Source organism: Lactuca saligna, chromosome 6 (assembly GCF_052625555.1).
Source record: "Lactuca saligna cultivar CGN05327 chromosome 6, ASM5262555v1, whole genome shotgun sequence".
Classification (NCBI taxonomy): domain Eukaryota; kingdom Viridiplantae; phylum Streptophyta; class Magnoliopsida; order Asterales; family Asteraceae; genus Lactuca; species Lactuca saligna.
Window position 1 is genome coordinate 798,175 of NC_136422.1, and position 14,096 is coordinate 812,270.

Sequence of the window (14,096 nt, forward strand, 5' to 3'; positions counted from 1 at the left end):
TGGGGCCATGAGACATGGTGGAGGCATCTTTCAGAAGGAGTCTACATTAAGTAACACCAACATCAGACAGTGTCTCCGTAATGTTGTAGATGGTCATTTTACCACAACAGTGAAAATGGTATGCTTATTAGGTGTTGTGCCGTATAATGGTGATACTATTAAAGCTTTGGAGGAGAAACACCCTTTCAGGCCACCCCCATCCATGCTGAGCCCCATAATTTCTGAACCTCCCCTTGTAGCAGACTTTTACTGTGTATTTGGTTGCATCAAATGTTCCCTTAAAGGAAATTCTTGCGGGAGAGATAGCTTAAGGGTTCAACACTTACTGGATGCCCTTTGTGGAGAAGGATATGATATTCCCACAAACCTCATACGTGCTATCACTTTAGTGGTTAAGTTTATGGTTAGTGGGAAGATGTCCATCCATTTTGGTAGAGTTTGTTGCATCCGCCTCTCTCACGCCTCTGCTTAAACTTGACAACGGGATCCATCCAATTACAGTAGGCACTATATGGAGATGTCTGGTTTTCAAGTTTTCCATGAAAGGTGTGGGTATAGAAATGGCCAAGTACCTTAATGATTTTCAGTTTGGGGTTGGCATGTCTGGTAGTGCTAAGGCTATGTTACGCAGTAACAATACGGTGTTGAGTGAACACCATGCTGATGGGTCTCTTGTAATGTTGACTGTGGATTTATCGAATCCCTTTAACTTGGTGGATAGATCAGCATTACTCCACGAGGTTAAGAAGATGCTCCCTTCCATTTCTCTGTGGGTGAATTTCTTTTATGGGCAAGCAATAAGACTTTATATCAGAGACCAACATATATGGTCTTCCACTGGGGTGCAGCAAGGCGACCCCTTGGAACCTCTTCTTTTTGCCCTCATTTTGCACCCGCTTGTGCACAAGATTAGAGACAATTGTAAGCTCCTTCTCCATGCCTGGTATCTTGATGATGGGACTGTCATTGGGGATTCAGAGGAGGTGGCTAAAGTGTTGAACATTATTCGGGTGCATGGTCCAGCCTTGGGTCTTGAGTTGAAAATCAAGAAAACAAAGATTTTTTGGTCCTCTTGTGATGTGATTTCTGGCGATTTATTACCAACGGATATAGGGAGACCTTCTTTGGGGTGAAGCTCCTTGGGTTGGGGGGCTGCTAGCAAAGACGCAAGGTTTATTAGTGGGCTGGCCATAGAGAGAGCAGTCAATGCTCTTGATTTGATGGGCCTTCTTCCACAACTATGTGACTCGCAGAGTGAGCTCCTTTTTCTTCGATCATGTATGGCTATTGCAAAACTTTTCTTTTGCTTAAGGATATGCCAGCTGGTACACAAAGAAGAGGCAACTTTGTTCTTTGACAAAGGATTGCACAGGTATATCAAGGATATGGTGGTATGTGGAGGCCCCTTCTTTGGAGACATTCAGTGGCGGCTAGCTTCCTTACCTATTCGTTTCGGTGGTTTGGGTTTGTACTCGGCATACGAGGTTTCGTCCTACACATTTGTAGCCTCGAGGGCCCAATCTTGGGCATTACAAGACCACATCTTACATGACATTGGCGTATGTGGTATGGACTCAGATTACCTATGTGTTATGACTCGTCTTCACGATATGATTCTAGGATTTGACTGTAGCGGTTTCACTAATAAGGACACCGCCCCCTCTAAATCCCAAAAATCATTGGCGTGTGACCTTTTTAGCAAAATCGTCAAAGATATGGAACTCGATTTCGACATGATTGTTAGGAAAAAAGTAGTCTTTAAGTGTCTGTAGACACCTCATGCTCAGGATTTTCTACTAACTATCCCTATTGAATATCTTGGCCAACATATGTCTCCTGTGGAGTATCAAACTATCCTTCGTTACCGCCTCATGATTCCCCTATTCCCAATTGACGAGATATGCCCAGTTTGCCGCAAGGCATGTTTGGATACCTTTTGGGAACATGGGGTTCATTGTAGAGAGCTCCTTGGCTCCAAGTACATACATGATGTGGTTTAGGATGTTCTATTTGATGCTTATCGGTGTGCTGGTATTTATGTGAAGAAAGAACCGTCAGTGAACTTTTTGACGGACCTGCAGGATGGAAAGTCCACACTTAGACCGGTTAACATTTTGGTCTTTGGATGGATAGGATGGAAGCATGTATGTATGGATCTTACTGGGGTCTCTCCTCTCGTTGGTTTGCAGGGCGGGGGTTTCACAGCAGGGCATGTTGCTTTGAAAGCCGTTTCATGCAAAGTGATAAAGCACGAGAATGCATGTATAGAAAATCAACATGTGCTTGTACCTTTTGCATTTGATACATTTGGCTTTCTCACACCAGAGGCAGTGGAGCTCCTCAACAGAGTCCAACGGGTCATGCATTCTAATGTCTTATCTCCTATATCTATAAATGTTGTTTTCAAAAGAATTGGTTTTGCCACCCAGAAAGGGCTACGGGCGCAGCTTGTTGCCAATTTGCCTTGAATCGATATGTATTGAACCATATTTTTCTAATTAATTTCAAATATATTTCTGTAAAAAACTACTTCTGATTTGCACATTCATTTCCTACAAGCCTTGCTTTGACTGTGGGAGAATCCATATATGATTACTGTTGATACCCTTACCTCTATGTTTCTATATCTTCTTTTGTTGGAATCCTTTTTCATTATTAGTATATTATTCAAAGATATTTAGCATGTAATTTATTTATTTACCACCACAACAATATCTTTTGATTGATCATGATCTATGTTGTTGAATTTTTATAGATTTTTATTTTTATTTTCGATGACCATGAATGGACTGGTCAAGACATCTTCAGAACAACTCAAGTTTGATATCTTGAATGGGGGAAGAAATGGAGGAGATAATGGAAAATAGGAATGGGTTGGAGATGCTCTTTTTTCCATCTATCTAAGATAGCAGCACATGATTATTTTAATTGGAGTTAGATTTGAAAAGACTCCAATTTTTTCCATCTTTGAGCATCCAAAGCACGTATAGTAAGCACATTGTTTATTTTTAGTTGTTACATTGAGTTTGAGATTATAGATAATTATCATTTTTAATGTTTTTATTTTTTCATTATAACATGCCAACACCTTATTCACCTTTTTATGTATATATCATCATAAAAAATACTATGCTACATCCCACGTGTGTTAGTGTAAGTTCTTAATTTTCTTCTTGAAATTTTCGTATAAGAAAAATATTAGTATCAAACAACGTGATTGAGGCTCGAGTTTGACTCGATTCCCTTAAATAGATTCGCTTTTTATTCCTAGGGTACAACAACCTTAATAGTGTGCGTATTACCGGATATTCCCACTTGCCTGAAAGAGTCATCGGAAGCAGGTGTACAGAGAAGGAGGAAGAAGAAGAGTATTTTCATTCGTGTGTCAAATGAGATGGTAGAGGTCTCATTTTATAGTTGAAACATAATGGAAACAAATGAATTCAATATTAAGGAATTGCTTGTGCATTGAATGCCAATAAATGTCAATCTATTATGTAATTAATGCATCCGTTACAGAATTCAAAATAAGGACAAAACTGTCGAATTTAGCAAAAAACAAGGGTAGCAGTAGCCCAACTTTTCAGAGTTGCATTCGTGTCCGTAGGTTGCACCCATGCACAAGTTCAATGTTTTTGGTCTACGAAATCCATGATTTGCACCCCCTTGTGTGTGTGTGTAGGAATTGTAGTAAAATCGTAGACACAAGCTTGTAAACCTTTCATGCATTCAAGCTTAGAAACCTTGTTGAGTTTGGTCTTTCTACCAATGTGGGACTCATTTCCACATCCATCTCTATTGTCAAATTTATTCTCAAATACCCATCTTTGTGTATCGATATCTCATTCACATGTACTCCATTTTGGACATATAATATATCGTATCGAAGTTCTCACGGAGGAGAACACAAAACCACTTAGAGTTAATTATATATAAAACATATGTATATATTTATATATGTCCAAAGTTAGTAAAGTTATAAATATTTATACTAAATTTCCAAAAATCCCCCACATGAATGGAGATCGCTCTCTGCACATCCAATTTCCAGAAGAAATTTTCAACAGTTGAATCCTACATATGATAGGTAAGTATTACCCTTTGAACCCCCCCCCCCCCCCCCAAGAATTACATTTAATCTCCTAGTAGTTAGTAGATCTCGCTAAGCATCCATTTATGTAGACGACTATGTAATTCTCATAGGGCATTCCCTGATAAGGTCATATCCTCATAGACGTATTCGTTTTGTTCATGAAAACTAACCTGGTTCTCCAAGAGCTTTTGGAATTATGCCCCCATAATTCCCTTTGAAGCAATCCCTCTTCTCTATCATATAGGTGATTCCAAGAATCATTAAAAACCAAATGTTTAGCCTAGTTTTGTCATTACATACAAGAATGGACTAGGAAGTACTGTTAGCTCCCCCCATAGTGACCTGCCTCACTCATATTGTAACACCGTGAAATTTCAAAACAATTTTTCATTTCAAATTAATAAAAATGCTCCAATCACATATTTTCAAAAATGTGTATCACACGTTTTTCACTGAACATAAGTACAAATCACAATCCCCAGAATCCCAAAACATCTTCATTGTAAGTTTGTAATGATTATGCCGGCGCCTTCCCGCGATCATCACTGGTACCTGAAACACATACACAAAACACTGTAAGCATAAATGCTTAGTGAGTTCACCGAAAATACCACGTAGACACATATTAGCCACTCAAAGTCGTACCTCTGATGACCCTCTGGTAGAATATCCCTATGGGACCCTCATGATCCCATAACTCTGTGGACCCACTGGTCCTAACTCTGTAAACTCTGAATCATGCATATCACATATCATATAGAAATCACAATACATAAATAGCATACAAGATACACTGCCACATAACTCTGATTACCACTCTAGGTAAAGTATAGTGAGAAGACTCACCTCGAAGATGTCGGATAATCATTCGCGCTCAATCCTCCGACCTAGCTTCTTCCTATAGCATAAAACATCTCTAATTAATACTTTCCTGACTTAGTTTGACTAATGCCCTTGAGTCAACACAAGTCAACTCTGGTCAACGTTGGTTAATGGCCACCCCTTGACCCAACTCGTCGAGTCAGGCGCTGACTCGGCGAGTTCAGACGTGAACTCAAGTCCCCTAAATCCCCCTCTGACTCATTGATTCACTCTCCCAGCTCGGTGAGCCATCAACTGTGTGAGTCATGGGACAACCCGGTTCCACTCGTCGAGTCTACTCATGTACTCGGCGAGTTCATTCCATGCACAAACTCAAAAGACCTTCTGAGGTCAAATCTGTTCCTCTAATCCATAGATCTGTCCTTCCTAAGCTCATTAAGCACATAAAGGTTCAATCTTGATACTCATGCAACATCCAAACAACTCTATTTGATGAATTAGCCCCAAATGCAACATCCTAAGCCCATTTCTTCCATAAATCATCATAAAGCAAGATGGATAAAGCTCTCTGGACCACTATGGGGCCAGATCCGAAGTCTAAACATGATAAGGGACCATATATCCAACAAATCATCCCAATAAAGGGTATAGAAAACCCTAGGTCCATGGATTTTTCAACAAAATAGAAAAGGATCGATATGCTACCTCACAAATGACTCGTTGAGTCTATGCACCAACTAGTCGAGTCACTCAACACAACTCAAAATATAATATAAATTAATGTACCTGGGAACCCGGGCGTTATAATTCTCCTCCACTAGAATCAGACTTCTCCCCCGACGTCTCGCTCTGCAAACAACTCTGGATACTGCTCTCGCATTTCTAACTCTGGCTCCAAGTCAGCTCGGACCCCTTCCAATGTTGCCACTAGACCTGAACCAGGGACCCCTCCTTGTTCATCAGAACCTTGATTCTCCTATCTTGTATCGCGATCGGCCTCTCAACATAGTTCAGGCTCGCATCCACCTGAATGTCCTATAATGGAACCACTACTGTCTCATCGGCAATACACTTCCTCAACTGAGACATGTGGAAGGTATCATGAATCTGACTTAGATTCACAGGTAGCTCCAAACGATACGCTACTCTGCCCACCCTAGTTGTTACCCTGAATGGACCGATATATCGAGGTCCCAACTTGCCTCTCTTCCTGAATCGAATCACACCTTTCCAAGGTGATACCTTCAGGAGAACGAAATCACCAACCTGAAACTCGAGCTTTGAGTGATGCCAATTAGCGTAGCTCTTCTGGCGACTCTGGGCCGTCAGCAACCTCTATCTGACCTGCTGAATCTGCTCAGTCGTCTGGAGCACTATTTCCATACTACCCATCACACATTGTTCTACCTCTTCCCAATAAATGGGAGACCGACACCTTCTTCTATACAACAACTCTAAGGGGGGCATACCGATGCTCGAATGGTGGCTGTTGCTATAGGAAAACTCAGCCAAAGGTAGATACGTGTCCCAACTTCCTCCGAAGTCTAATACACACGCCCGAAGCATGTCCTCGAGTGTCTGGATAGTCTGTTCACTCTGACCGTGGGTCTGAGGGTGATAAGCAGTGCTGAAATGCAATCTCATACCCAACTCCTCATGAAACTTCTTCCAGAATGTGTAAGTAAAACGTAAATCTGGATCTGACATAATCGAGATCGACACTCCATGCCGAGATACCACCTTCCTCACATATATCTCTGCTAACTTCTCTGTAGAAGAGCTCTCACTGATAGCAAGGAGGTGAGCACTCTTCGTCAATCGATCCACAATCACCCAAATTGCATCGACACCCCTTGGGGTTCTTGGCAGTTTGGTGATGAAATCCATAGAAATCTGTTCCGACTTACACTGGGGAACCTCAAGTGGCTGCAACTTGCCATGCGGACGCTGGTTCTCGGCCTTAACTCGATGATAGGTCAAGCACCTCTCTACAATCCATGCAACATTTCTCTTCATACAAGGCCATCGATAGTCTCTCTTCTGATCCGAATACATCTTAGTGGCCTCAGGATGGATCGAGAATCTCGATCTATGTGCCTCCTCCATTAAAACACTGCATTCCCCGCCAATAAATGACACACAAATTCAACCATGAAAATTCATAAGCCCTCGGCTATCAGTCACAAAATCAGATACCTGCCCAATCACGCGCTCTTTCTTTCGGTTCTCTGGTCTCAGAGCCTCTGCCTGGGCCTCACGAATGGTATCTAACACCGGAGTCATCACGTTCATTCTCTTACACATACCTCGTATCAGAACACTCTCTGCCCCCGACTCAGGGCATCGGTTACCATATTTGCGTTGTCCGGGTGGTATAGGATCTCACAATCGTAATCCTTCACCACATCCAGCCATCTCCTCTACAACATATTCAGGTTGGCCTGATCCATCAAATACTTCAAACTCTTGTGGTCCGTGTAAATGGTACACCGAACCTCGTACAAATTGTGGCGCCATATCTTGAGGGTGAACACTACTGCTCCCAACTCCAGATCGTGAGTGGGATACCTTGCCTCATGAGGCTTCAGCTGCCTCGACGCATATGCTATCACTTGCCCTCTCTGCATAAGCACTATACCCAACCCTGATATCGATGCATCGCAGTATACCACAAAATCCTCAACTCCCTCTGGAAGGGATAACACCAGGGCTTCGCATAACTTCCGGTGAAGAGTCTCAAATGAGGTTTGTTGCTCCGGACCCCATGAGAAAACAACTCCTTTACGGATCAACCGGGTAAGTGGCACTGCAATCTTGGAGAAATCCTTGATGAATCTTCGATAATAACCAACCAATCCTAGAAATCTTCTGATCTCAGTAGCGGATTTTGGCACCTTCCAACTCATCACCGCTTCAATATTGGCCAGGTCGACCAATATACCATTTTGATTGACAAGATGCCCCAAGAACTGGACCTCTCATAACCAGAAATCACACTTTGAGAATTTGGCATAAAGCCTCTCCGATCTCAACACCCAGAGGACTTCCCTCAAATGTTCCTCATACTGCTCTCGGGATCGAGAATACACTAGAATATCATCAATGAACACAATCATCGAGTGATCCAGCAGTGGCATGCATACCCTATTCATGAGATCCATGAACGCTGCTGGTGCATTGGTGAGCCCGAAGGGCATCACCACAAACTCATAATGCCCATAACGCATCCTGAACGCCGTCTTCTGGATATCCTCATCACGCACCCTCATCTGGTGATATCCAGACCTCAAGTCTATCTTGGAAAACCAAGGTGCCCCCTGCAATTGATCAAACAGATCATCAATCCTCGACAACGGGTAACGATTCTTGACCGTCAATTTGTTCAGCTCCCGGTAATCAATGCACATCCGGTGCGAACCATCTTTTTCCTGACAAAAAGGATCGGAGCTCCCCAAGGCGAGGTACCCGGCCAAATTAACCCTTTCCCCAACAGCTCCTGAAGCTGCGAGGATAGCTCCTTCATCTCTGGCGGCGCAAGATGATAAGGCGCCTTTGCGATAGGTGTTGCTCCCGGAACCAAATCAATGCGAAATTCCACCTAACTTTCAGGAGGCACACCGGACAATTCCTCAAGAAAAACATCCGGAAACTCGTGGACCACGGGAACATCGTCAACCGAACTCGGCCTACCCGCAGCTGCTCAAGTATCCAACACATAGGCTACAAACCCCTTGCAACCCTGCTGAAGACTCTGTCTGGCTCGGCCGGCTGAACAAAACGCTGACTCACTTCGAGTACCCTCGCCATATACCATCAACACTCACCCACTAGGGTCTCGTATCATCACCAACTGTTGTTCGCAATCAATATCAGCCCCGAAGCGGCTCAACCAATCCATGCCCACTATAACGCACATGTCCCCCATCGCTATCGGAACTAGATCTATCGAAAACTCAACACTGAAGATCTCAAGCACACATCCCCAAATCACATACCTGGCATACAATGCTCGCTCATTGGCTATAGAAACCCGTACAGGTCGACTCATCGCCTCCCACTGAATACAAATGTGCTGGCTGAACGCTAAAGACACAAATGACCGACTCGCACCCGAGTCAAATAACACCAAAGCAGGTACAAAATTCACAAGAAAAGTACCTACACATATCATAATATAAACACAATATCTCACGCATAGCATAACTAAATGGAAGGATACATACCAGCCACAACATCAGGCGCTGCGCGGACCTCCTCCGCGGTCAACTGAAAGGCTCTCTCGTGAGGCTTAGGCGCCTCAGCCTTCACTGGCTGACTCTTTGTAGCTTGCACCGCAACAAGGGTAGATCCCTGTGGTGCTCCCTGCGCTGACCCCCGCAGCTATGGGCACTCGGCCTTCCAATGGCCAGTCTGGTTGCAGTGGAAACATACTGTAAATCCCTTGGGGCAATCCTTTGCCATATGCCCCTCCTTTCCACACTTGTAGCAAGATCCAGATCTACATACCCCCTCATGACCCTTGCCGAACTTACCACAAGTACGACCCTTCTGGCTCCCTGACCTTGCAGCGGGCTTTGCCCGCTTGGCTGTCGGCTGAGACTAAGCCGATCGCCTATCCATCCTCTGAGACTCGGCCTCCTCCTTGGTCTGTGTGTCGAGCTCGATCTCCCTCTTCCAAGCATTTTCCTGAAGCTTGGAAAATTTCTGGTACGTCGAGTTCACCACGAACTCGTGAATGTCCCTCCTCAGAATACTTAGATATCAACTCATGCATGCCTGCTATGTGGACACCTGCTCAGGGCAAAATATCGCCCTCTCGTGAAACATCCTGGTAATCGTGGTAACAGACTCAGTACCCTACTTGAGGATCAAGAACTCCTGGGCCAGTCGTTCCCTTTCCACCAGGGGAACGTACTCATCTCGAAACATAGTGGTAAACCTCTCCCATGTCACCGCCATAAGCTCTGCAGAAGTGAAGTGTGCTGTTGCGAACTTCCACCAATCCTTCGCCCCCAAGCGAAGCTGGTTCAAAGCGAACCGTACCCTCAGATGCTCCGGACATGAACATTTGTAGAAGCACCCCTACATATCAGAGATCCACCTCATCGTGGCTATCGGATCCTGAGTCCCATCGAACTCTGGTGGTTCCGTGTTGCTGAACTCCCGGTACAACAACACGTCACCTCTCTGAGGCCTGGCAGCAACAACGACTATAGTGGCTGCAGCAACATCAGCATCAGTAAGAGCAGTGTACCGCTTATCAAAAGTCTCAATCAGAGTGGTCTTGATAAAGCCGAACATCTCTGGAATCTCAGCTCGGATGGCAGCAGCCACCTCATCATGAATCATCTGGCGGAGCTCCTCATCGCTCGCAACCCCCTCGCTAGTCCCTGGCCTGTGGCGTGTCCCAAACATGATGTCTCTGAAACACAACATAAAAATTATCAGAGACTCGCTCGAGCATACTCACACTCGATAACTCAACGTACTTGCTCCCCTGCATCCTAAGGATTCCTACTTGGACTGTTCACTGATCCGGTGTTTCCAGTAGTACGGGCCCTATACTACCTTCCACACTGCACCAATATTTATTCCAAGTTCCCCTCTACGGATCGCATATCACAAGTACTCTATCTCTTGCTGCATACACAAGTTACTCTCACTGCTAGCTACTCTCTCTCAAGCATCTCATAGCAGTAATTTCCCTAAGCTAAGGCATCACAAATCTAGCAACTCTAGTCCTAATGAGAATACTTAGGCTACTCTAGCATGCATATTAATCATAACATATCTCATGACACATAATATGAGGGTATTTTTGGGAAATCACCATTCAGGCGCTAGCTGATCGTACACACTGCTTTGCTCTGTTTTATTCTTAATCCTTTTACTCTTAGGAAAAATCATTTATTTTTATGAAAACTTTCTCAAATCTTCAGTTTGAGTTCAAATACACCAGAATGTGGATCTAAATCCCTCAAACCAAGGCTCTGATACCAAACTGTAACACCGTGAAATTTCAAAACAATTTTTCATTTCAAATTAATAAAAATGCTCTAATCACATATTTTCAAAAATATGTATCATAGGTTTTTCACTGAACATATGTACAAATCACAATCCCCAGAATCCCAAAACATCTTCACTGCAAGTGTGTACTGATCATGCCGGCGCCTTCCCGCGATCATCACTGGTACCTGAAACACATACACAAAACACTGTAAGCATAAATGCTTAGTGAGTTCACCAAATATACCACGTAGACACATATTAGCCACTCAAAGTCGTACCTCTGATGACCCTCTGGTAGAATATCCCTATGGGACCCTCATGATCCCATAACTCTGTGGACCCACTGGTCCTAACTCTGTAAACTCTGAATCTTGCATATCACATATCATATAGAAATCACAACACATAAATAGCATACAAGATACACTGCCACATAACTCTGATTACCACTCTAGGTAAAGTATAGTGAGAAGACTCACCTCGAAGATGTCGGATAATCATTCGCGCTTAATCCTCCGACCTAGCTTCTTCCTATAGCATAAAACATCTCTAATTAATACTTTCCTGACTTAGTTTGACTAATGCCCTTGAGTCAACACAAGTCAACTCTGGTCAACGTTGGTTAATGGCCACCCCTTGACCCAACTCGTCGAGTCAGGTGCTGACTCAGCGAGTTCAGACGTGAACTCAAGTCCCCTAAATCCCCCTCTGACTCACTGATTCACTCTCCCAACTCGGTGAGCCATCAACTGTGTGAGTCATGGGACAACCTGGTCTAACTCGTTGATTCTGCTCATGTACTCGGTGAGTTCATTCCATGCTCAAACTTAAAATACCTTCTGAGGTCATATCTGTTCCTCTAATCCATAAATTTTTCCTTCCTAAGCTCATTAAGCACATAAAGGTTCAATATTGATACTCATGAAACGTCCAAACAACTCTATTTGATGAATTAGCCCCAAATGCAACATCCTAAGTCCATTTCTTCCATAACTCATCATAAAGCAAGATGGATAAAGCTCTCTTGACCACTATGGGTCCAGATCCGAAGTCTAAACATGATAAGGGAGCATATATCCAACAAATCATCCCAATAAAGGGTATAGAAAACCCTAGGTCCATGGATTTTTCAACAAAACAGAAAAGGATCGATATGTTACCTCACAGATGATGTTCTTTGCTTGAGATCCACATATATGCAACCTCCTTTGTCTCCTCTAAGCTGGAACCACCTTCTTTTTGCAAAACCAACTCACAAATATCAAATAATGGCTTATTTCCTCCCACAAACGCTCAAGCACTCTTAGGGTTTCTCTCAAGGGTCTGCTAGCGGAAAATGGTGGCTATAAGGGTCCTTAAATAGGCACCAAACCCGAGAAATTAGGGTTTCTTTCACCGGCTCTGACTCGGCGAGTACACTCCCCCGACTCGTTGAGTCTAATCATTTTCCACATCACCCATTCGCGACCTGATTCGTCAAGTCTATGCACGAACTCGTCGAGGCACTCAACACAACTCAAATTAGAATATAAATTAATGTACCTGGGAACCTGGGCGTTACACATATAATTAGGTTGTCCTTTTGAACCCAGATCTTGGGATCTCCATTCTTCTTGGTAAGGTTTCCTTCGTATGAATTTTTTCATTCATGGGCTTTAGTCGCATTACTCTTGATGACTTATAAACTACGTCTCTACTTAAGCCTTTTGTAAGCAGATCTGCAATGGTATCCTTTGACTTCACCCAGATAACCGTTATAACTCCCATAGAGATTTGTTGTCGCATCGTTTTATGTCTACATCTAATGTGCCTTGATTTCCCATTATACATTATACTTTGAGCTCTACTAATTGCCGATTGGTTATCATAATGTATACATATGGCCGTTACTGGCTTAGGCCATTCAGGAATGTCCTCTACAAATTGACGTAGCCACTCCGCCTCTTCAACACAAATATCTAAGGCGATAAATTCAGATTCCATAGTGGATTTGGATATAACTGTTTTCTTGGATGATTTCTAGGCTACAACAGCACCTCCAAGTGTAAATGTATATCCACTTGTAGATCTGGAATCTTTTATGTTAGATATCCAATTTGCATCTATGTATCCTTCGATAACTGTTGGATGTCTGCCATAATGCAGTCCATATTCTCGCGTGTATCTCACATACCTTAGTAACCTAGTAATACTCTTCCAGTGTTTAGAACTGGGTTTACTAGCGTATCTACTTAGTCTGCTCACAACATATGCTAAGTCAGGTTTGGTACAACTCATTATATACATCAAACAACCAATAATTCTTGAATATTCCACTTGATTAACACTATCTCCTCTATTTTTACGTAGATGTTGACTAGTGTCAATTGGAGTTCTAGCTATGCTAGTATCTCCATTATCAATTTTTTCAAGAATCTTATCAACATAGTGTGTTTGACTTAAAATCAAACCACTTTTGGTTCTTATGATCTTGACTCCAAGAATCAGATCCGCTAAACCCATATCTTTCATGTCGAACTTGGATTTCAACATATACTTTGTGGATCTTATTATCTTGTCATCACTACCAATGATCAGCATATCATCAACATATAAACACAGGATGCATGGTGTTTTTGACATAGATACACTTATCACACTCATTGATTCTAAAACTACTTTCCATCATGACTTGATCAAACTTTTGATGCCATTGTTTTAATCCATATAGAGACTTAACAAGTTACAAACCTTCTTCTCCTATCCCAGGGCAACGAAGCCCTTAGGTTGATCCATATAAATTTCTTCTTCCAACTCCCCATTTAGGAAATCAGTTTTCACACCCATTTTTTGAACTTGAAGGTTTCTAATAACTGCAATGGCAAGAGCGAATCTAATGGATGTTATCTGTGTTACCGACGAGTACGTATCAAAGTAGTATAGACCTTCCTTTTTTCTATAACCTTTGATCACTCGTTTTGCCTTGTATTTATCAATACTACCTTCATGTTTCATCTTTCTCTTAAGAATCCAACGATAACCCAATGGCTTGCTACCTGGAGGTAGATCCACTAGTTCCCACGTATGATTTTGTAAGATAGATTCTACCTCATTTTGATGGCTTCTTTCCATTGAGGTCCCTTTGAACAAGTAACCTCCTCTTGGTAGGTTTTAGGTTCACTTTCCACTA

At 42.8% G+C, this 14,096-nt stretch overlaps 2 protein-coding genes across 2 annotated transcripts; one reads left to right on the forward strand and one right to left on the reverse strand.

Moving 5' to 3' along the window:
- The first annotated feature begins 560 nt into the window (after window positions 1-560).
- Window positions 561-1,133, forward strand: LOC145000679 (uncharacterized). Its single transcript, XM_078959944.1, has one exon. It carries the CDS (start codon window positions 561-563, stop codon window positions 1,131-1,133), a length of 573 nt encoding a protein of 190 aa, XP_078816070.1.
- An 11,813-nt stretch (window positions 1,134-12,946) lies between these two features.
- On the reverse strand, window positions 12,947-13,549 carry LOC145000682 (secreted RxLR effector protein 161-like). The gene has a single exon (XM_078959947.1). The coding sequence runs from the start codon at window positions 13,547-13,549 to the stop codon at window positions 12,947-12,949; it is 603 nt and encodes a 200-aa protein (XP_078816073.1).
- Window positions 13,550-14,096: the final 547 nt, after the last annotated feature.